Raw genomic sequence first — 19,976 nt, forward strand, 5'->3', positions numbered from 1 at the left:
ACCGCTGACGGAGCGCCCGTAAGGTGAGCCCGGGGCCGGGAACCCGATCCGACACACGGGTCAGCCCCGGGGATCGGGTGAGCGCTGCCACGGAGAGCGACGGCTGCGTCCCGGATGTGGGGATGGGGTGGGAACGAGGAGCTCAGGGCTGTCGCCCTCGAAGCCGTGGGGCAGCAGAGGGCGGTGAGCCAAAGACATGGGGATAAAGGACGGGGGGCCGCCAGGATAAGGGATGGGGGGCCGCCAGGATAAGGGATGGGGCTGGGAAATGAGGACAAAGGGCACCCAGAGCTGCTTTGGAGCCCACCCACCCCGAGCACAAATGCACCAACTCCAAAACGTTGTTTTTTTTTTCTTCCCAAATTTATTCGCTCCCATCTCCATCCCAGCCAAGCAGCCACGAGATGGCAAGCAGGAGACTGCTCTACAGAAAGAACACCAACCTTGCAGGCGAGAGAAAAGGGTCGGACCTCTGCCCGGGTTAAACCCAGGGAAGGGCCCACGTAGTGCTAGTAAGAAAATAAGACACTCTCTAATTACACAATCTGAGATTAGTGACGGGCAGCCCCAGGGCCAGCACAGCGTGGGGACGACGCGGCCGCCGTCACGGTGGTCCCACGGGGGCAGGGAGGAAGGGGTTGAGCCCCACAACCCCCCAGCATGAAGGGGAAGGAGCCGCACTGCCTGGTCCCATAGCACGGAGGAGGAGAGGGCAGGCAGGGGGCACGGAGCTGAAGGCACCCACGGGCAGCAGCGAGGGGAAGGGGGAAGATTAAATAAAGCAGCCACAGCCTCGAGACACCCTGGGGGAGGCTGCTGTCCTGCTGGCAGGAGGGCGGGGGGATGCTCGTGTTGGTCCCCAGAAGCTCGAGGTCCTCAGATGTCACCAGTGCGGGGCTGGGGCCGCCCCGGGGTGCAGGGGATGCAGCTGGACCCCCAGCAGGGACTGTCCCTTGCAGGAGCTCCAAGGGACAGCGCTGCGGTCCAGCCGGCCCCGGGCTCTGGCAGGGACTGGTCCTCTTTCACAAATGTTCACTGCAGAGAGAGGAACGCAGTGCCCAGTGACAGGAGTTCTGCCTTCCTGCCCCACCACTACATGGGGACACCCCAACACCCCCCCACCTGCACGCCAGGACACGGGGACCCACCTGGCTATGCGGGACAGGATCTCCTTGATGCGGACCACCAGCTTCTCGTGCTGCAGCGGGTTGCTCTCGATGGCGCTGTGCAGCTTGGCCATGTAGAAGTCCAGGGTGCTCAGCGTCGGGGTTTCCCCAGTGCCTGTGGGGCAGCAGCTCAGTAAGTCCCCATCCATAGTGGGGTGAGATCCCGACCGTGGGGTCCCACGTCCTGCAGTAGCAGAGCGCGCAGCGAGGCAGACCCAGGAACAGAAGGATTTGGGTAACACCTGCCCTGCAGAGCTGTGCATCCAGAGCCAAGCTCCCAGCCCATCCTTGCCCACTACAGGGAAGCTATCCCACCCCAAAGCGCTCCAGGGTCCTCCTCCCACCTCTGCCCTACTGACGTCCCCTCTATGGTCCCTGCTGGCACCAATGCTGCCCCACGCTCACCGGGGATGGGGAGGGAGGCGAAGCTGGTGGTGAGCGCCTGCCGCACCGACTGCAGCTGCTGCTGCAGGGCCAGCGTCTGCCTCTCCTCCTGCGCCAGCTCCTGCTCCAGCTTCTCCTTGGCACAGTTCATGCTCTCCGTGTGCTTCTGCAGGATGGCGTTCTGCTCCTCAAACTCCGTGTTCATCTTCCGCAGGCGCCGCAGCTCGGCCTCCCGGGCTGCAGGGACAGAGCGGGATCAGAGGGGCCCAGTGATCCCCACCCCAAACTCAGCCCCTTCCCCAGCCCCACACCTTTGTTTTGGTCCAAGAACTCCTCTGTGAAGATGGGAACGTCAAAGGTGGAGAAGGCATCGCCGCACTCGCCAGCCTGGGGAGCAGCAGGGGATGGGTCAGACAGGGGGACCCCGTGTCCCACCCCATGCCCCCACCCTGAGGACAAGGAGGTGGCAGGCAGGGGACGGCCGTGTGCTGCCTCCTGCAGCTCCAGGCTCCGTTTCAGTGGGAAGCGGAGTCCTGGAGCCCAACCTGGGTCTCTCTCAGCCCCTCCTCGCCCACCCCACGGGCCAAACCCAGTAGCACCACATGCCTCAGTTTCCCCACACAGCCCGCAGTGCCTCACCTTGTGCGGGTGCCCGTTCAGCAGGGTGTTTGCTGCCGCAGAGCCGGCGTCCTCTGGTAAGAAGGAAGCAGGTTACCCCCAGGAGACCCCCCCCAGGACCACCCCCAGCAGCACCGGGCTGCATCCCGAGCAAAGGGCACCAACGCAGCACACCTTTTTTGATCTTTTTCTCCTGGATTTTCTCCGTGCACATCTTGTAGGCTTCCGACTGCTGGTATTCCCGCAGCTCCTTCATGTACTGCTGCTTCTCCCGCTCGGCTTCATCCAGATAGCGCTGTGGCCACAGCAACACTCAGCCTGGCTCAGGCCAGCCCAGCCCAGCAGCAGCTCCCCAGGGTGACCCCATCCCACACCCCTGAGGCCCAGCAGCACTGGGACAGGCTCCCAGCAAACATTTTGGTGCCCAGACCCCACGTACGCAAAGATCTCAGCTTCCAACTACACCGAGATGGGGCACAGCCATTCCCAGCGGAGGGATGGAGCCCCCAGAAGGATCTGGAAGGTGCAAGACCCTACAGAGAGCACTGCCCTGCAGGGACAAGGGATGTGCCTGCCCCATCTGAGGGAACTCCTGGTACCTGCTTCTCGGAGAGCTGCAGCTTGCTCCACTCAGCCCCCAGCATCTTGGTGATCTCTGGGAAGGGCAGGTCGGGGTGCTGTGTGCGGATCTGCTCACGCCGCTCGTTCAGGAATCGCACGTAGCCCGTCACCGGGGCCTTGGGGCCATTGGGAAGGATCTTCTTCCTCTTCTTGCCCTTAGGCCAACCCCTCTTCTTCACCGGCTGGTGTCCCAAGAATGTAAAAGGACAATAAAAGGACAAGTGGGCATCGGTGGGAGCACAGGATGCTGTGCTTCAAACCACAGTTCTGGCCATGGGTTTGCCCAACCCTGCAGCACAGCTCAGCCTGGGAGAGCTGAGCGACAGCCCCCAGCTCTGGGATGGAGGACAGTTTGTGCAGGAAGGGACCTCAGGGGCCGCTGCTCACCTCCTCCTCACCGTGCGGCTTCTCGCCGCTGGCACGAGCCACCTCTCCCTTCTCCTGTTTGATGGCCACCAGGAAGTTGCCATGCTGAGCCTTGCCTGTGGCGTGCCTGCAGACAGAGAACGGCCATCAGGAAGGGCTGTGGGACCACTGCGACATCCCCAGCAGCAGCCAACCCAACCAGTGCCCAAACCCCACCACCGCACGACTCAGCAGCCCCACAGGACTGTGCTGAGCAGCTCTGCCCACATCACAGCATCTCCCCCGGCTCCTTCCTGTGGCACCACTGTCCCTTTGATCCCACAGCAGGACGAGACACACTGTCCAGACAGTGACCCCAGGCCAGTTGCATCCCACAGCAACACACCCAACCACACCACAGCTGGAAGGGAGGGAACCATGAAGGGCAACGGTTTTCCGTGCAAACATGATTAATTTTCACTTTCATCAAAGTCACAAGATAGACGAGATGGCACAGGGTCAGCACGAACCCTGCGAGGGAGAGGAAATTTGGATGCATGTTAAAAGCTGGATGGATCCGGGCTGGCCCCATGGTTCACAGCATCCCCCAGTCACACCACACACTTGGTGTGAATCCTGCTCTGCACAGAGCCCCCAGCCTATCGGGTGACCCTACATGAGGTATAATTAACCATTGCTTTGACGGGGCCCTTTCTGCCTGGTGCTGGGCCGACTGCTCCCACCAAAGCTTATAGGGTGGCGTACGAACGTTGTGTTTCCTGGGAAATCTGTTCCTGGGTCTCTGGGAGGCCTCAGCTCTTCCTTATCAGCCCTAACAAACCTACAGTTACACCACGGAATGTGCTGAGAGCTGCCAGGCTCAGCTTCCCCCACATTCCTGTCGTGCCGGAGGACGCTTTGGACAGTCGTTGTGTTCCAGGCAGGGTCCTGCTCGTACCACAGCCCCTCGGGCACTGCACCCTGCACAGCTCACACGTCCAGGGGACAGGCGACAGGCAGAGTGTGCTGCTGCGCACCCAGAATGAACGGAGAGCCCACTGATCTGAATCCCACCAGGTGTGGTATTTTACGCCGGGCCCTATGGGGAGAGCCCTGAGGCCGGCAGTGGGGCTCAGTGGGGGCACTTACAGCATCACTGCGGGCGGCTGCTTCGCGCTGTGGGCCATGGGCTGCCAGGGTCACTCGGAGTCAGACCCTGAGGGACAAACCCACAGACATCACATGGGGACCCTGGAGGCCACTGAAACCACAGTTCCCATTTAAGCCTTCCCCTTAGGGCCAAGCAACCCCTAGACCCCCAAGCCCCTGCAGCCACTGCTCCCCAACCTCCAGAACCCAAAGCTTCCCAGAACGACCATTCACCCCCAACAGTTCCCACCATGGACCCCTATTCACTCCCAGAAATCTCCCCCTCGGGACACCCACTCACCTCCACCAGTCTCCCCAAAGGGCCTCCGTTCACACCCATTAGTTCCACCCCCCCTCCCCCCCCAGGGGCCTCATTCACCTCCATTAGCCTCCCCACAGGGCCCCCACTCAGCCCCAGCAGTTTCCCCTCCAGGGCCACCACTCACTGCCATTAATTCGCCCACCCCTCCAGGATCATCATTCACTCCCATTAGCCTCCCCACAGGGCCACCATTCACCCCCAGCAGTTCCCCTCCCCACGGGCCCCTATTCACCCCAACCAGTTCCCCCCCCCAGGGTCCCCCATTCACCCCCATTGCTCCCCTCCAGGAACCATTTGCCCCCCCAGGATCCCCTCCCCGGTATCCCCAGCTCCCCCCCACTGCTCGCAGCCCCCCGAGCCCCACCTCAGAGGCCCCCCCCAGCCCCCCAGCACTCCCAGCTCTCCCCCAACCCCCAGACAAGGCCCCCTCCGCCCTACCCTTCCCCTCCCAGCCCCCACCTCCCCCGGCCCCCCACTCCCATGTTGGGGTCCCCCTCCCCCACCTCCCAGGCACCTCCGGACCCCCTCGGCCGCCCTTCCTCACCCGGCCCCGCCCCTCTATTATTATGCAAATACGGATCCAGCTTCGGCTCTCCCGATTGGTTTCTGCGCCCGGTGGTGGAGCGCACGGCCTCTCGCCGATTGGCTTTATCTGTATGACGTCAACGGGAAGCGGCAGTGAGTGGGCGTGGCCAGGAGGGAGGCCTACGTTGCGTGCGTTGAGCTCGGCGCGCGCGGCCGGCCGGCCAGCCAATCAAAAAGCGGCGTGCAGACGCGGAAGTGCTGGGAGTTCAGCGCCTTAAAAAGGCAACGGCTACGCGTCGGGCCCACCACTAACCACTCGCCTCCAGTGCCCCCAGCGTCCGCCCCGGCAAGGAGCGTGGGGCGAGGGGCGTTCCTGCCCCCAGGATCCACCCCAGGGGTGTCACAGGAACTCCAGTTACCCATCCCTACTCCTCCTAGTGACCCCTGTACCTCCACTTTGCTCCCAGTGATCCCAGCACCTACTCAGCGGAAGGGGTCCCGTGACCCCAGTACATCTCATTGGTCTCAGTGACCTCCAGCACCCACCCACAGCACCACCAGTGACCCAACACCCCCACTCAGGGGACCCCAAGTGTCCCAGTGCCACCCACACAGTGCGTGGGGTGAGCAGCACTGAAGGAACACCAGGCCCAGGGCTGAGGGTGCACGAGATGCCCACTGCCCATGGTGTGCAGTGCCCATGGTGTGCAGTGCCCATGGTGCGTGGCACAGAGCACAGGACGCCCAGGGTGAGGGTGCCCAAGGTTTGCCATGACCTGGGTGCATAAAGCTCAGGGAATGTGATGTCTGATATGCCTGATGCCCAGGGCACACGATGTGCACAGTGTGCACAAATCCCACGGCACACAGTGCCCAAGGTGCCCAGTGCCCATGGTGCAGGAATCTTAGGGCACACGATGCCCAGGGTGCCCAATGCAGGAGTCCCAAACCCCCACGGTGCAGGAATCTTAGGGCACACCACGCCCAGAGCATGTAACACTGAGCTGCACGACGCCCAGGGTGCACGGTGACCAAAGGCACGTGATGCCCGAGGTACCCAATGCCAAGCTGACCGACCCCCAGTTCCCACTGGGGTGCCCGGTGGGTTCCCCAGCCAGGGTGCCCAATGCCCAGGGTGCATGAAAACCAAGGTGCCCAAATGCCACAGCACACGATGCCCAGTGCCCAAAGTACACAGATCCAGGGTGCCCAATGCCCAGCGTCAGGGGATGCTGGCCTGGGGGTGGACAGGCCGTTCGTAGCTGTGGGACTGGGGCCCAGCTGGGGCCACCCCAACCTCCCATTCAGTTTTCACTTCCTCCCTGAGTCACCGCTCCATTCTCACATGACAGCAGGGACAGAGCTGGGGGTGATGTAAGGCCCCGGCCCTGCAGCCAGAGCTGCCACAGGAATCACAAGACCTTACACCAATGAGAATTGTTTGTCTGGAGCATCCCGGCCCCGGGGCTCAGCCACTCATTTGCTGCCAACACGCTGAACCCGTGGCCACATCAGGGTGTGCTTGGCACCCCGCTTTGAGGAGAGAAGGGTGGTCACATCCAGGGTCCCCAAAAGCATACGGACCCGCAGCCCCTGGCCCAGCAGACCCCGAGGTGACCCCCACACAGAAGCAGGGACCCCACTGCACCCAGCAGTGCCTGCAGCTGTCAGCATCCCCCACGAAGGCAGTGTGCCTGTGGGCAGAGAGGGTGGAACCGGGGCTCTGTGGGTTCTGCAATCAGAGCCACCACTTGAAACGGAGCTTTGAACTGTCCCAGCACGCAGAAACAGTTCTCTTCCATCTCATCCCCGGGTACGGGCATGCAAACCCACGGTCACGCTGCCCAGTGTGGGTGGGAAGGAGGGAATGGGGGGCCCTGGGCACGAGGGAGGCCATCCCACCCCACCTACCCCACCGCCACGCATAGGGGCACTGCTCCTTCCCTCCGGGATACCCCAAAAAGTGCACTTCCACACGGGGCTGACACAGCCCTGAGGCTGGGAATGGGGTGGGGGTGGGGACTCCCGGTGCTGCGGGTGCCCGGGGGCCACGAGCAGAACGGCAGGCCGTGCTCCCAGCCGCACGCAGGCCGCGTCCCGCCCCCGCCCCGCCCCGCACTGCCCGGCCCGGCGGGCGCTATAAGCGGGTTGCGGGGCGGCGGCGCGCCGGCGCGCCATGGCGGAGCCCGCGCTGGGGGCAGCGCTGCCGCTGCGGGCGCGGTTGAGTTTCGCGGCCGGGCATTTCCTGAACGATCTGTGCGCGTCGCTCTGGTTCACGTACCTGCTGCTCTACCTGCACGCCGTGCTGGGTTACAGCCACGGGCTGGCCGGTGGGCTGCTGCTGGCCGGACAGGTGGCCGACGGGCTGTGCACGCCGCTGCTCGGCTACGAGGCTGACCGCTCGGCTGGCTGCGGGCGCTACGGGCGGAGGAAGTCGTGGCACCTGGCGGGTGAGAGCGGGGAGGTCTTAAGGGGTGCGGGATTGGGGTGCTGAGGTGGGGGGGGGTCTTATCTGGACGTGCCCCAGACGAAGGGTGGGCGACTACATGGCACTTCAGCACTGCCTCTGAGCCCCCCCAGCCCCGCAGCATCCCGCGGGTGACTAATTGGGGTGAGCCCTGTGGAAGGAGCAGTGCCCCACTGCGTGGCATTGGGGTGGGGAGGGGGTGATGGGGCATGGGGTGAGTGGCATTGCGTTCCTGTGTCTGTGCAGTGGGGAACTTATGTGCCCCTCGGGGCGCCATGAGGGCAGGGAGGAAGAGTGGAAAGAGGACCTGGTGTGAAATCTGGGCTTTCCCCTACGCATGGGGATGTCCCCGAGGCCTGCCTGTGGCTGGGAGCCCTGGTGCAGCCGGGACCTTGGGGTGCAGCATCCTTCTCTTACCGGGGCTGACCCTGTTGGGGCACACGTGGGGTCCTTTCTGCCCCTATCCCTGCACGAGGTCAGGGCACAGCAGCCAGCTCCCCACGGGCACGGGGAGGAAGCAGCACAGGGTCTGTGTGAGGTACTCACAGAGCTCATCCTGCGTCGTTGTCCTTGGGGTGAAAACACATCCGAGCGCTTGGGCTGCCTGCTGCCCTGGGACCTGGAGGAGACAGCGTGGGCACGGGGGCTGTGACACACATGGGAGCCCACAAGGCTGAGCTGGTGATGAGGGTGAAGAAATCCTCCACTGGACAGATAGGGACCCCGGAGCTTCCTCCTGTAATGGCACAGTGCTGCTGGAACTCTCTTGCCGTGTATGTGCATAGGATGAGGACAGTTGTGCTGTGGGTGCTGTTATCTTGATGCCAAACTTATCTCAGTAACCGCTCTGTGCAACCCAACAGCAGGCTGATAGGGCAGCTGGCCTGCCTGCGACCCGCTGAAACAAGGGAAAGCATGCAGAGGGGGCTGCCTCACTCCCTGCCACAGCATCTGCGAGATCTGTGCCCCAGATTTGGGGAAGTGACCAACACAGTGAGCCCTGACAGCGTGGGCAGCTCCGTGGCATCTGGGTGCAGTGAAGGGGAAGTCCTGAATCACATCCTGCACTGGGCTGTAGCACTGCATGGACCACGAGGGCTGGGGGCTGAGCCCTGGGGGCTGCCGGCAGGCTGTCACACTGCGGTGAGGTGTTCCTTTCTAGCAGCAGCCACACTCAGGTCAGAGGAAGCGTTGTGAAACCACAGCCTCAGGGGCGAGATACCACGAGATCCTATCGGCAGCATCTCCCCTCAGCAGTGCCAAGTGGGGCTGCTGGTGGTGATATACTCTGCGGAAGCTGTGCCATGGGAACTCCTGGTGCTCAGGGCTGGAGCGGGAGCTTGAGGGGCTGTGGTGGTCCTGCTGGGAGGAGCAGAGCCCCCAGCACTGCTCTGCGGCTGTGCCGCATGGGGACGTGGCTGTGCTGGAGGAGCCTGGCTCTGTGGGGGTGGCTGCAGCAGCAGGACTGCAGGGAGGGTGAAGCTAAGGACACGCAGGACGAGGCGCTGCACCTGAGCCTCAGTTCTTGGTGGATCTGATCAGCAACTTTGTGGAGAAGCCAGCTCGTCCTTGCCTGCCCCATGCCGGCATCCCCATTGCTTGCAGAGGGGACAGTACCTGGCTCTGGTGTCACTGACTCAGCTGGGACCTTCCCAGCACAGCTGTAGCGTCTGATGCTGGCGTGGGGACAGATCCATTCCTGTTCTGTGTGCCGGAGATACTCCTGGACATCACTCTCATGGCTCCAGCCCTGCGGGAGGAGGGATGAGGGGACACGGAGTGGCCTTGTGCCTGCAGAGCCGTCCTGGCGCCTTATCGCCCTGGGGCAGGCGGTGGGGTGGCGTGTGTCCTTGGGTGGTTATCTGCATCCAGGAGGAGCTGACTTTGCTCCCCAACCCCAGGGCAGGACCTGGCTGAGCAGCTGCATCCGTGTGTTCCTAGAGAAGCTCACTGCTCCCCTTCTCTCTTCCCAGGTACCACCTGCGTCCTCATCTCCTTCCCCTTCATCTTCAACCCCTGCCTGGGCTGCAAGGAGGGCACTCCACAGTGGGCAGCCTTCATCTACTACCTCCCCTTCATCGTCATCTTCCAGTTCGGCTGGGCAGCCACGCAGATCTCCCACCTCTCCCTTATCCCTGAGCTGGTGACCAGTGACCATGAGAAGGTGGAACTGACAGCTTTCAGGTGACATGCATCTTCCTGGCCTAAACCTTTTGGTGCCACGGAGCAAGGCCGTGGTGCCGGGGATGCAGGTGACACAGCAGTCACTATGCCGTAGTGATGAGCCACTGTGGGACTGGAGGGTGATGCTCCCAGAGGAGGGATGTGTCCCCAGGTGATGCAGGGCTGAGGCACTGCCCTGTGCTGGCAGTGGCCCCGGGACAATGCGTGCAACTCATGCTTATCTGGCAGGATCAGGCTGTGGGAAAGAGAGTTTATCAGATGAAGCAAGGTTTGGTTATCTGCCTGGTAGGAGGAAGTTCCCCTTCCGCCAGACGAGCAGGCACAGCAGCATGGCCATGCTGGAAGGCTGTGGGTAACCCTGGAGACAAGTGGTCTTGCTTGGGGATGACTGGGGCTGAGCATAAAAACCCAAGGGGTCTTGTTTTCCTCTTGGTCCTGCCCTAGGGACTGCCCCAGCACTGGGGATGCTGGGAGGGGCATCGGTAAGGTTAATGTGTGGCCAGCGCTCACCTGACCCAGCGTGCTGGAATGATGCTGTGGTGCCAAGCTGGCTGTAGCACACCTGGTTTGTAGGGCAGCCTTGGATGGAAATGTCCCTGCTGTGGCTGAATCTGTGTGTGTGTCCCTCAGTGTCACCCCGATGTGCCATCTCCCCCCAGGTATGCCTTCACCGTCATGGCCAACATCACTGTGTACGGCCTGGCCTGGTTGCTGCTGAACCTGCAGGTGGACCAGCCCGAGCGCACAGAGCACCTGGGCTTCCAGGATGTCCCTGTGTTTCGGGTATGTGGCAAAGCTCAGTCCCTGGGGTCCTTTCTTCCCTGGGTGGGATGTAGCTAAACTGGAAGGTACTGGAGGGATTGAAGTGGCAGTGTCCCAGAGCCTCTTTTGTTGCACTGCTTAAGGGCTGCGTCAACTCTCCCTGGGTTTTTGGGAACCCCTCCAGTCCATGAGACTCCTGGGGGTGGATGGTGGACAGGCAGAGGGCACCCTGTGCTACACTCACCCCCCTCTCCCTTCTCCAGAACCTGTCCCTCATTGTGGTGGGGCTGGGGGCTTTGTTCTCCCTCTTCTTCCACCTGGGCACCAAAGAGAAGCTGTACCCGCTGGGCTCTGTGCCGCAGCCCAAGGAGAGCACACCCCTGCTGCAGAAGGAGCCCACAAGGTCCCCACGCTCACTGCTGGTCTGGAAGGACTGGCTGCTGGAGCCCTCCTTCTACCAGGTAAAAGCAGACAGGGCACAGCAGTGCCAGCCTTCCTCACCTGCAGCTGCACGAGCTGAGCTGCTCTCTCTGTCCCTGTGCAGGTGGCAGTGCTCTACATGGCCACTCGGCTCATCGTCAACCTGTCCCAGACCTACATCGCCATGTACCTGACCAACTCACTGCTGCTGCCCAAGGTGGGTGTGGGGCACACTTCTGCCTGCACCTTGAGGTTGCCTGGACAGGGGTCCTGTGCCTGGTGGTCCGGAGCTGATCCTCTCCCTGTGCTTGTCTCTCACAGAAATACATTGCCACCATCCCACTGGTGATGTACATCAGTGGCTTCCTCTCCTCCTTCCTCATGAAGCCTGTGAATAAGTGGATAGGTCGAAATGTGAGTCCTAGGGGCATGGAGTGGTTTGATTTAGACCCAGGGCAGCGTGCAACAACCTGCTCCTGAGCCCAGGGGCTGGGCAGAAAAGCCAAATCCTGAAGCCACAAATGAGCAGAGCACGTGGCATACGTGAGCCTGGCTGCAAAGCAGGGACCTCCTGAGGGTGAACACCTGAGGGTGCAGAGGTCTGGGAAAGCGATGCTGGTCCAGAGTCAGCCTGTCCTGTGCAGCCCTGGTGGGGCTGGGAGAGCCCTGGGGTGCTCAGGAAGGGCAAAGGGTGGGCTTGGCTGAGCCATGCTTGGGGTGTAAGAGTCTACAGAATTCCCTTCTGCACTGGAGCAAATGTCCTAGAGCAAACTCTGCTCTGCTCCTGCCAGCTGGGTGCACAGACACCCTGCCCACAGCTCCCTGTTGGCTGCCCACCATGGCCCCAACCCTTAGGCTGTAAAGCAGGCTGGGTCACTGCAAGGCCCCTGCTGCCTGGGGACTCCTTAGCCAGCTGGGAGTGATCCAGGGCTGTTGCTGTGAGACCTGGGAGGGCTGGCCCTGCTGTCCTCCTCACGGGGTGTCACCCGGGGCTGGAGCACAGCCGGGGCACTGAGCTCTACCTTGTCCCTGTGCCTGTCTTCTCACTGGCCCGGAGCAGCTGACGTACTTTGTGGGCATCCTGGTGATCCTGGCCTTCGCCTCCTGGGTGTCCCTGAGCAGGGAGATGGGAGCAGAGATCTACGGGGTGGCCGTGCTGCTCGGGGCTGGCTCCGCTACCATCCTGGTCACATCCCTCTCCATGACAGCTGACCTCATTGGGACCAACACGGTATGTCTGTGCAGCAGCCCATCCCTCGTGCCCAGGATCTGGTGTATTATGGGCTCTGTTGTAATTTGGGCTCTGCCCATGAGAGGGCACAAGGCTCTCGCTTGCGGGCCTGCTGGGCTGCGTGCCATGAGCTGGCTGTGTGGCTGAGGCTTCCTCTCCCCTCGCAGCACAGCAGTGCATTTGTCTACGGGGCCATGAGCTTCACGGACAAGATGGCCAATGGCCTGGCTGTGATGTTGATCCAGAACCTGCACCCGTGCCCGTAAGTGTCCCTGTGGAGTAGGAATGCACACAGGGACAGCTGCAGCCGGACCTCCTGGCAGCAAATAGCCCCGTTTTGGAGCACGCTCTTACAGCCTTGGCAAGAGACACTGGTAGAAAACCATTTCTGATTTATCTTAAAGCTTTCCTTGACTTCTCTTTTGGTCCTAAATGGCTGCATCTCAGACGGCTGAAGGGGTTCTCGAAGTCCAGGGTGCTGCCCTGGGCTCTTCTGCTGTGTCCCGGTGTGAACCAGTCCTGGGGGCAAGGACTTAGGGTCACTGCCAGGCAGTGGGATGGTGGCGGCAGCCCCGGGGCACTCTGTACCCTGCCACCAAGTGCAGCCCTGTCCTTTCCCTGCAGGACCGAACTCTGCTGCCCTGCCTGTGTCAGCTTCTATCACTGGGTGATGGTGTTGGTCACTGGGGGTATCGCCATGGCTGCCACTGTATTTCTGTGCTGCATCATGATCTGGCCCATCCGTGTCCGCTTCCGTGAGTGTGGCTGTGGGGCTGAGGGCACAGGGAAGGGGGAGGCATGGGGCCGAGGGCACAGGGAGGCCCATGTCCAGTGCCAGCCTGGGCTAAAGCTGAAGTGTCTTTCCAGATGGCCCTGGTTGCAGTGGGAGGCTGCAGGGTGACCCTCATGGTAGGCATGTGGACAGGCTCAGCTCCTTGTGCTTCTGCTGCTCCTGGCCCCAGAGCTGGGGCTGTGCCTGTGGTGGCAAGATCTGCCCTTGCCTGGTCGTGCTGCTTTGGGAACACATGGATGTTGGGGGGCAGAGGGGGCTGCTGCGCTTGCTGGCAGCCAAATGGAGGGCTGGGGGTGGGCTCCCCTCACCAAGCTGGGGGCCAACAGCCAGCGCTCAGTATCAGCTGTATCTCTGACCTGGGGGGTGTCCAGGACTCACTCTGCTCTGAGGGGGGGGGGAGAACACGAAGGCCCCTACATGTGGGTCCCTTGTTCGATGTTGCTCTGGCGGCAGAGTTCAGAACGAGCAGCTCATCCTGCAGCGGTCACCCAGCCCTGCGTGGGCTCCTCACCCGTCCCTCTCGTCCCTACAGATGACATTGCCCTGCAAGGACTGAACGAAGCGGGGATCCAACACCACGAAACAGAGAGCGCAGAGGACAGGAGCCTGAGCAGCACGGTCAACTGAGCAGCGCCCTCAGCCACAGCGCTGCCCACACTGCTGAGCCCCACCTGGAGGGTCCCTGAGGAGGGGACGGCAGCAGGACGGGGCAGGGGGCTCGGCGGGCTCTGTCTCCTCACGCAGGCCTCGGCCCCCCGCGCTGTGGGGGCGCAACGCAGGCTGTCCCTGTGTGTTTGCACAAGTGTAACACTAAGAGGGCCGGGCTGCGGGCACGTTGCGGGACGGGGCGCCCGGCCCTCGGTTCTAACTCGCTTTTTAAGGTCAGTGTGTACACGTAGCACTTTGTTTTTTTTAAAGAAGGAACAAACACAACTCACCTCTGAACTGGAATAAATGCCATTGTTGGCCAAGTCCCCGGGCCCTCTGCTCTGGTGTGGGATCCCCGGGCCCAGGGACTGCGCTTCCCCCGCGCTGTGCGGACCCCCAGCAGGAGCTCGGCTGCCGGCAGCCGCCTCGGTGTGATGCGGGGAAGGGTCCCTGCGCTGCCGCTCCCGCAGAGCGAGGTTTGTGCGGGGGGCGCGGAGTGCGGGCCTCAAGATGGCCGCCCTCAACAAAAATGGCGCCCGCGGCCCGCGCCCGCAAACAAAATGGCGGCCGCGCGGGAGGGCTGGAGAGAGACGATTGGTTCCTAGGCGCCTCGTCCCGCCCCCTGCGGCCCAGCGGCCAATAGGCGCGCTTCTTACCTCACGGGGCCGGTCGCGGCCCGATGCTCCCAAGCCCTCAGCGGCGGAGCGGGCCCGCGCCGCTTCCCCGAAGGTGCGGCTGTCCCGGGGCCGGGAGAAGGGCAGCAGCGGCCTGGCGGCCTTCCGGGCCCGGCTGTGCCGCTCCGCGGCCCGCGTACACGGCCTTAGTGGAGCGCACGGCCCTCGACTGTACCCTGGGGCTGAAGGCCGCGCTGCCTCAGGCGGCTCCGGGGGGCGAGCGGCCCCCGCACACCGCTGTGGTGATCGCTGTGGGGTCCAGTGCGGGCGGCTGAGGTGCGCTCAAGCCCGGGCCTCGCCCCGCACCCACCAGCGTGCAGAGCGGCACCCCGCAACGCAGGGCGCGGCTGCGGCACCGCGGGGCTGCGAGGGCCGTGCACGTGGTGCGCACGTGGGCACGGGGCGGGCGGGAGCACGTGGGGGCGTGGCCTAAAGGGAAGTGGGCGTGGCCTAAAGGGAAGGGGGCGTGGCCTGACCCGAAGGGGGCGTGGCCCGGGTTGCACGGGGCCCTGCGGTGAGTGACGGGGTGAGCGTGCAAGGGGGTGTGCGCGCACGTGTTTGTGCAAGGGAAGCGCGTGTGCAGGTGCAGGAGGAGGCGCGGTGCCGCAGGGCGGCCGGTGATGCAGTGACGCGGCGCTGGGCTGCAGGCTGAGCACGGGGAGCTGCGGCTGTGCGGGTTGCGGGCGCTCCCTGCAGCGTGGCGCTGAGCGCAGGGCTGTGTCAGCACGGGGAGGGAGCAAGGGTGAGCAGCGCCGGGCTGGCGGCCTTGGCATATGCCCCAGTCACCTGCGGGCAAGGCCAAGGGACCGCCCCGCTCCCCTCGGGGCCACCCGGCGGCTTGGTTTGGGGTCCTGGGGCTGTGGAGGCCTCACTCCGTGCCCCCTCGCACCCCGTGGGCAGGTGGAGGTGGCGGCACCCGGCGGTGCTGGCGCTCGTGCCCCTGGCAGACCCCACGTACAGAGGGCTGTGGGCACGGGGGGGGGGGGGGTGGGCATCCCGCATCCCACTCGCATCCCGCACCCACCGGGGGTTGGGTTGTGCCATCGTGGTGGCGATGCCCTTCGCAGCCCCCCCCGCCCCCAGGTGCTTTTTGCTCCGTCCGGCCCCACCCGACGCCTCCCTGCAAACCTGCTGTGGCCGGTCCCAGCCCCGCCTGCCTGCCCTTCCTCACCGGGAGGAGGAGGAGGAGGAGGAGGAGGAGGAGGAGGAAGAGGCGGCTGTGGGCTGAGGCTGAAGGAACGCGTGGGACTGCAGGGTTACGGTTCAGTGGGACAGGACGGGACGGGAGGGCTCAACTCCCCACCTCCAGGTACCACCTGGGCTGGGCGGCAGCCTCAGCACAGCAATTTTGCTCTCTGCCCTTCGATCCCCCCCCCGTGTCCACCATGGGAGCCACGGAGGGATGTGGGATCCTATGAGTGGGTGCTGGGGGTGCCATGGCCACCCTGGGGACACAGCCGTCATCCCCAATGGGTCCCCAGGGCTGTGGCTGATGTGTGGGGAGAGCCCGGGGTGCGGCCCTTCCTGGAGTGGGGCCACGGTGGCTGCCGTGCAGGGAGTGCCCTGTGGGGCCCCGGGGACCTCAGGGCGTGGGGACGGGCAGCACCCGGAGATGCTCTGAAAGGGCTCACAACGGCCGTGCTGCTCCTTGTGTGCCCCAGTGAGCCCTGGTGGCTGATCGGAGGGTGCTGAGCACCCCGATGTTGGCAGGGGAGAGGCAGTGTCCCCCTCTTGGGACGCCAGGGGATGGGTGGGCAGGGAGTACCCCATGCGCCATCACCTGCGGGTAACTGCGGCCAATTGGGTGTGTGTGTGGGGGGGGGTGAAGGGCTCGGGGAGGGGTAGGCTTTGCTCTTCTCACGCCCCCTCACCTGTCCCTGTCCCCCACAGCACACCGGGCTGCTCCATGTCGAGGAGGCTGCGGAGGAGCAGGAGGGTGGTGCTGGAAAAGCCGTGGCAGAGCCTGGAGGAGAGGGGCAGCGCACAGCCGGACCCACACCCCGCACTCGCCAGGTGGGTGCCGCGTCCCTGACCCACAACCCCCATATCCTGCAGTGCTGCGTCCCTGAGCCACAGCCCTCGTGTCCCACACGGCCACCGCGGCTCAGCGGCTGCTGTTCCCGGCAGATCCAGAACCTACGACCCTCCTACGTGCACCGAGACCCCGGAGGTGTCGGGTCAGCCGGGATCCCCAAACCCAGTGAGTGCCGGGAGTGAGGAGGGGGAACCCCATCCCCGCTTTGTGCTCAGTACTGGGGGTGCCAGGGCTCAGCCCCGCTCCTCGGCTTCCCCACAGCTCAGCAAGCGCCGCGCTGCCTTCCACAAAGCCTTTGAGGAGATTGCGGGGCGCGAGGAGCTGCTGGCCTGCTTCTCCTGCGCCTGGCAGCGCGAGGTGCCCTACCACGGCCGCCTCTACGTCTCCTCCGGGCACCTCTGCTTCCACGCCAGCGTGCTGCTCAGGGACATCAAGGTGGGGGCGCGGGGAGGGCGTGGGGTGGTGTGGGGGCACGGGGGGCTGACCACGCTTGCTCCCCGCAGGCTGTTGTCCCGGTGGCTTCTGTCTGTGCCCTCAAGAAAACCAACACGGCGCTGCTGGTGCCCAACGCGCTCAGCGTCCGCACGGCGCAGGGGGACAAGGTGAGCTCGGGGAGGGGGCAGTGGGGTTGGGAGGGACTTCGGGGGGGGGCCCACCGCCCATCCCTCTGCCCACAGTTCCTCTTCGTGTCGCTGCGCCGGCGCGAGGCCACCTACCAGCTGCTGAGATCGCTCTGCAGGCACCTGCAGGTAGGCGCTGTGCTGGGTGGGGGCCGGGCTCTGTGCCCCCCGCACCCCTCTGCAGCTCTCCTTGTGCAGGACAATACCTGGAGCCCCCCAGCCTCTCCCCTCAACAACAGCACCAAGCAAAGCCCTAGGAAATCCCTGGTAAGGGAACGGCAGCAGCAGCAGCACAGCGTGGCCCCAGGGAGGGCTTTTTGGGGGAAATGTGGGGCTGAGAAGTCCCGGCCCCCTTGCCAGACCCCCACCCACCCACCCTACAAGGATCCCTGTCCTCCTGCAGACCTCGAGCCACTCAGACCTGGAGCGGTGCACACCGGAGCCTGACGGTTTCGTGGAGCTGCAGGGTGAGCGGCGACCCCACTGTGCCCCCACAACACCCCATAGCCCCTGTAGGCACCCTATAGGCCTCCCTTCTTGGGGCCACCCCATGCACCCCACTGGGTCCCCGAGGTACTCGATGAACAGATCCCGGTTATGTGCAGATGAGCCAAACCCAACGCCGAACGGAGCAGAGGAGGATGAGGAAGAAGAGGAGGAGATGGCAGAGGACACTCCAATTCTGGGCAGAGGTGAGCAGCGCCCTCGGCAGAGCCATGCAGTGTCCGTGTGCCCAGCACAGGGCCGGGACAGCCGTCTTGGCCACGCTGCTGTCCCCAACACCACGCACTCCTGGCAGGGGGACCCCACACAGCACTGCCAGCCCAAAGCGCCGCGCAGCTGCGTGCCTTCAACACCATCATCGTGCTCTATCTGCTGCTGTGAGTCCCCCCCTCACCCCCCACCCCTCACCCCCGGCCCCGTGTCCCTGCACGGTGCCCGACACTGCACTGTCCCCAGGATGGTGGCACTGCTGCTGACCTCGGGGTACATCGGGCTGCGCATCCTGGAGCTGGAGCAGCAGCTGGCAGCCCTGGGGGCTTGGCCAGAGCTCAGCGTGGTGCAGCGGTGAGTGGGGGGCGGTGGCCCCTTCACCCCCAGCTCAGTGGGAACCCCTCACCCTGCGCTCCCTCCCAGGCACAAGAAGACGTGAGGCCAGCAGGGACCGGGCTGTCATTGGGTCACCAGGCCGTGGGACTGCCTTCGGGACTCCCCGGATGGTGGGGATCTCCACGTACCTTCCAGCACCCCCAGGGAGCCTCCGCAGGCCGTGGGGCTCCATCCCCCCCCCCCCCCCCCCACGCTTCGCCCCCCTGAGCTCATTATGTGAGCACCGATCTGAGGGCAAAGTGGACTCATGGGGGCAGCCAGAGCCGGGCCCCCAAAGTGGGGCTGTGTGGGGCAGCGACCCCCAGGTGTGCAGGCACAGCGGGGCACGGGGGCCATGGGGGATACTGAACTGTTTTTATTAATAAAGAGCTGACGTGGTGCTACCTGTGCTGCACGGGACGTCTGTGTTAGAGGGTCCCCCACCGCAAGGCAGGCTGTTCCTGAGGCTGTGTGCACAAAGAGCACCCCCCTACCCCCCCGTAGCAGCAGCAGACCTGCAGCACCATTACTGGGGGGCTGAAGGTTGGTGCTGCAGGAGGCTCCAGCTGCAGACATCCCGCCTGGTGGTTGGGGGGCGGCAGAAGGACAGCAGAGGGACGTACCCCGGGCTGCCCCCCTGCGCCGCGGTGCTCTGGCTGCGGGTGGCCACTGCAGAGCAGAAGGAAAGCAGTGAGGGGGGGGGGGGGGGGGGGGGGGGGGGGAGGGTTCAGGGGGGCAGTGCAGGACACACTGCCATCCCCCCCAGCTCTTACCGTACTCCTTGCCCAGGATGGGGCGCTCCTGCCACAGGAAGGCTCCCCAGCGTGTGCCGGGCCCCGGGTAGGCAGCAGGGACGGTGGGGTCCCAGCAGGCGGCCTCCCGCAGGTGCTGGTCGTAGACTTGGGGGGGGAAAACAGGCTGCAGAGCCGGGGGCAGCAGCAGGACAGCCCCCAGCCCCCACTACAACCCACCCCCATCCTTCCCCCACCGAGGAGCCCCGCAGCTTCCCCCTCCCCAACTCCTGGGGCAGCGCTGTGCTCTCCCCTCCCCATATCCCCCCCCGCTCAGCTCCGTACCGGGGGGCAGCGGCTGCCGTTCAGGAGCGCTCTGTGAGCGCTGCCAGCGCTGCCAGGCAGTGCTATGGGTGAGGCTGTACTGCGTGTCCTCCGCCCCATGGCAGCTCGGCTCCGTCCACCAGCTCTGCCCCACTGCATCCCGGCCCAGGGGGGCCATCTTCCAGCGCACCGCCTGCCTCAGCACCGGGGCGCAGCGCGGCCCCCGCAGCGTCACATACTGCTCACTGCGGGCAGGAGGGGACATCAGGGCCTGCAGCAGCCGCAGGGCTCAGCCCCACGGTCCCCCCGTGGCCTCACCTGCACAGGGGCAGAGGGAACTCTGCTTCCAGGGTGCTCTGTGGCACCCAGGCTCTGCGCACCCCCGGCTCCATGCCCGGCGCTGGGAGCCCACGGCAGTGCTGGAATCAGCGCCCGAGCAACAGCAACAGCGGCAACGGGGTGGGGGCACCTCTGTGCCACACAGCATAGGGACCACAGCCCCATTAGCAGCCGGCACGAAACCCCAATGGCCACGCAGAGCTCAGGGACGCCGCGCACCCCCAGGACAGCGAAGCGAGAAGGGCCGAGCGATGTAAATTCACAACTTGTTTTAATGCCAGTTAGAACGCTTTACATGGAAAAGTTACAACTCAGTACTTTTTTTCTCCCCCCCCCCCCCCCCACCACACGATGCTGTATATATAACAATGCCACGCGGTCACAGACTGCCACAGAGACTCCGGGCTGCCCCCCCCCCCCCCCACCCCACTCACAGACAACGCAGCTGATGAAGGCTTTGCTCTTTTCCCTGCCTACTGAGGGCAGCAGGAGGGCGCACAGCCCCACACTCACCCACTGCCACCCTCAG

General features: G+C 64.4%; 4 protein-coding genes across 11 annotated transcripts; 2 read left to right on the forward strand and 2 right to left on the reverse strand.

The window, feature by feature from the left end:
* Positions 1-344: 344 nt before the first annotated feature.
* HMG20B (high mobility group 20B) lies at positions 345-5,175 on the reverse strand. 4 transcript variants are annotated; one of them, XM_025144381.3, is made up of 10 exons: positions 5,150-5,175; positions 4,284-4,350; positions 3,177-3,282; positions 2,768-2,971; positions 2,343-2,463; positions 2,190-2,242; positions 1,862-1,937; positions 1,572-1,787; positions 1,149-1,281; positions 345-1,035 (listed from the first exon to the last, which is right to left on the reverse strand). In XM_025144381.3, exons 2-10 carry the CDS (start codon positions 4,319-4,321, stop codon positions 1,023-1,025), a joined length of 960 nt encoding a protein of 319 aa, XP_025000149.1. In that variant the 5' UTR covers positions 4,322-4,350; positions 5,150-5,175; the 3' UTR covers positions 345-1,022. The 4 variants fall into 4 exon arrangements, with proteins under 4 accessions (XP_025000149.1, XP_015155265.1, XP_015155263.1 ...); XM_015299779.4 differs by having other exon boundaries at positions 5,120-5,161; XM_015299777.4 differs by having other exon boundaries at positions 5,109-5,161.
* A 2,123-nt stretch (positions 5,176-7,298) lies between these two features.
* Positions 7,299-13,958, forward strand: MFSD12 (major facilitator superfamily domain containing 12). 2 transcript variants are annotated; one of them, XM_004948703.5, is made up of 11 exons: positions 7,299-7,580; positions 9,571-9,781; positions 10,441-10,564; positions 10,807-11,004; positions 11,088-11,180; positions 11,285-11,377; positions 12,024-12,194; positions 12,362-12,456; positions 12,819-12,949; positions 13,062-13,103; positions 13,520-13,958. In XM_004948703.5, exons 1-11 carry the CDS (start codon positions 7,307-7,309, stop codon positions 13,612-13,614), a joined length of 1,527 nt encoding a protein of 508 aa, XP_004948760.1. In that variant the 5' UTR covers positions 7,299-7,306; the 3' UTR covers positions 13,615-13,958. The 2 variants fall into 2 exon arrangements, with proteins under 2 accessions (XP_004948760.1, XP_418193.3); XM_418193.8 differs by lacking the exon at positions 13,062-13,103.
* Positions 13,959-14,115: 157 nt separating this feature from the next.
* LOC101748203 (GRAM domain-containing protein 3-like) lies at positions 14,116-18,457 on the forward strand. 4 transcript variants are annotated; one of them, XM_004948698.5, is made up of 12 exons: positions 14,116-14,585; positions 16,200-16,322; positions 16,437-16,509; positions 16,606-16,779; positions 16,848-16,946; positions 17,022-17,093; positions 17,163-17,231; positions 17,368-17,431; positions 17,570-17,656; positions 17,764-17,845; positions 17,925-18,032; positions 18,102-18,457. In XM_004948698.5, the coding sequence occupies exons 1-12, from the start codon at positions 14,146-14,148 to the stop codon at positions 18,115-18,117; spliced, it is 1,407 nt and encodes a 468-aa protein (XP_004948755.2). In that variant the 5' UTR covers positions 14,116-14,145; the 3' UTR covers positions 18,118-18,457. The 4 variants fall into 4 exon arrangements, with proteins under 4 accessions (XP_004948755.2, XP_040509560.1, XP_046760578.1 ...); XM_040653626.2 differs by lacking the exon at positions 14,116-14,585 and adding an exon at positions 14,783-15,051; XM_046904622.1 differs by lacking the exon at positions 14,116-14,585 and adding an exon at positions 14,783-14,835.
* C19orf71 (chromosome 19 open reading frame 71) lies at positions 18,412-19,526 on the reverse strand. The gene is made up of 4 exons (XM_015299783.4): positions 19,427-19,526; positions 19,130-19,353; positions 18,827-18,952; positions 18,412-18,722 (listed from the first exon to the last, which is right to left on the reverse strand). Exons 1-4 carry the CDS (start codon positions 19,498-19,500, stop codon positions 18,580-18,582), a joined length of 567 nt encoding a protein of 188 aa, XP_015155269.2. The 5' UTR covers positions 19,501-19,526; the 3' UTR covers positions 18,412-18,579.
* Between the last annotated feature and the right edge of the window lie 450 nt (positions 19,527-19,976).

The sequence above is a fragment of the Gallus gallus genome, chromosome 28, assembly GCF_016699485.2.
Source record: "Gallus gallus isolate bGalGal1 chromosome 28, bGalGal1.mat.broiler.GRCg7b, whole genome shotgun sequence".
In the NCBI taxonomy this organism is placed as follows: domain Eukaryota; kingdom Metazoa; phylum Chordata; class Aves; order Galliformes; family Phasianidae; genus Gallus; species Gallus gallus.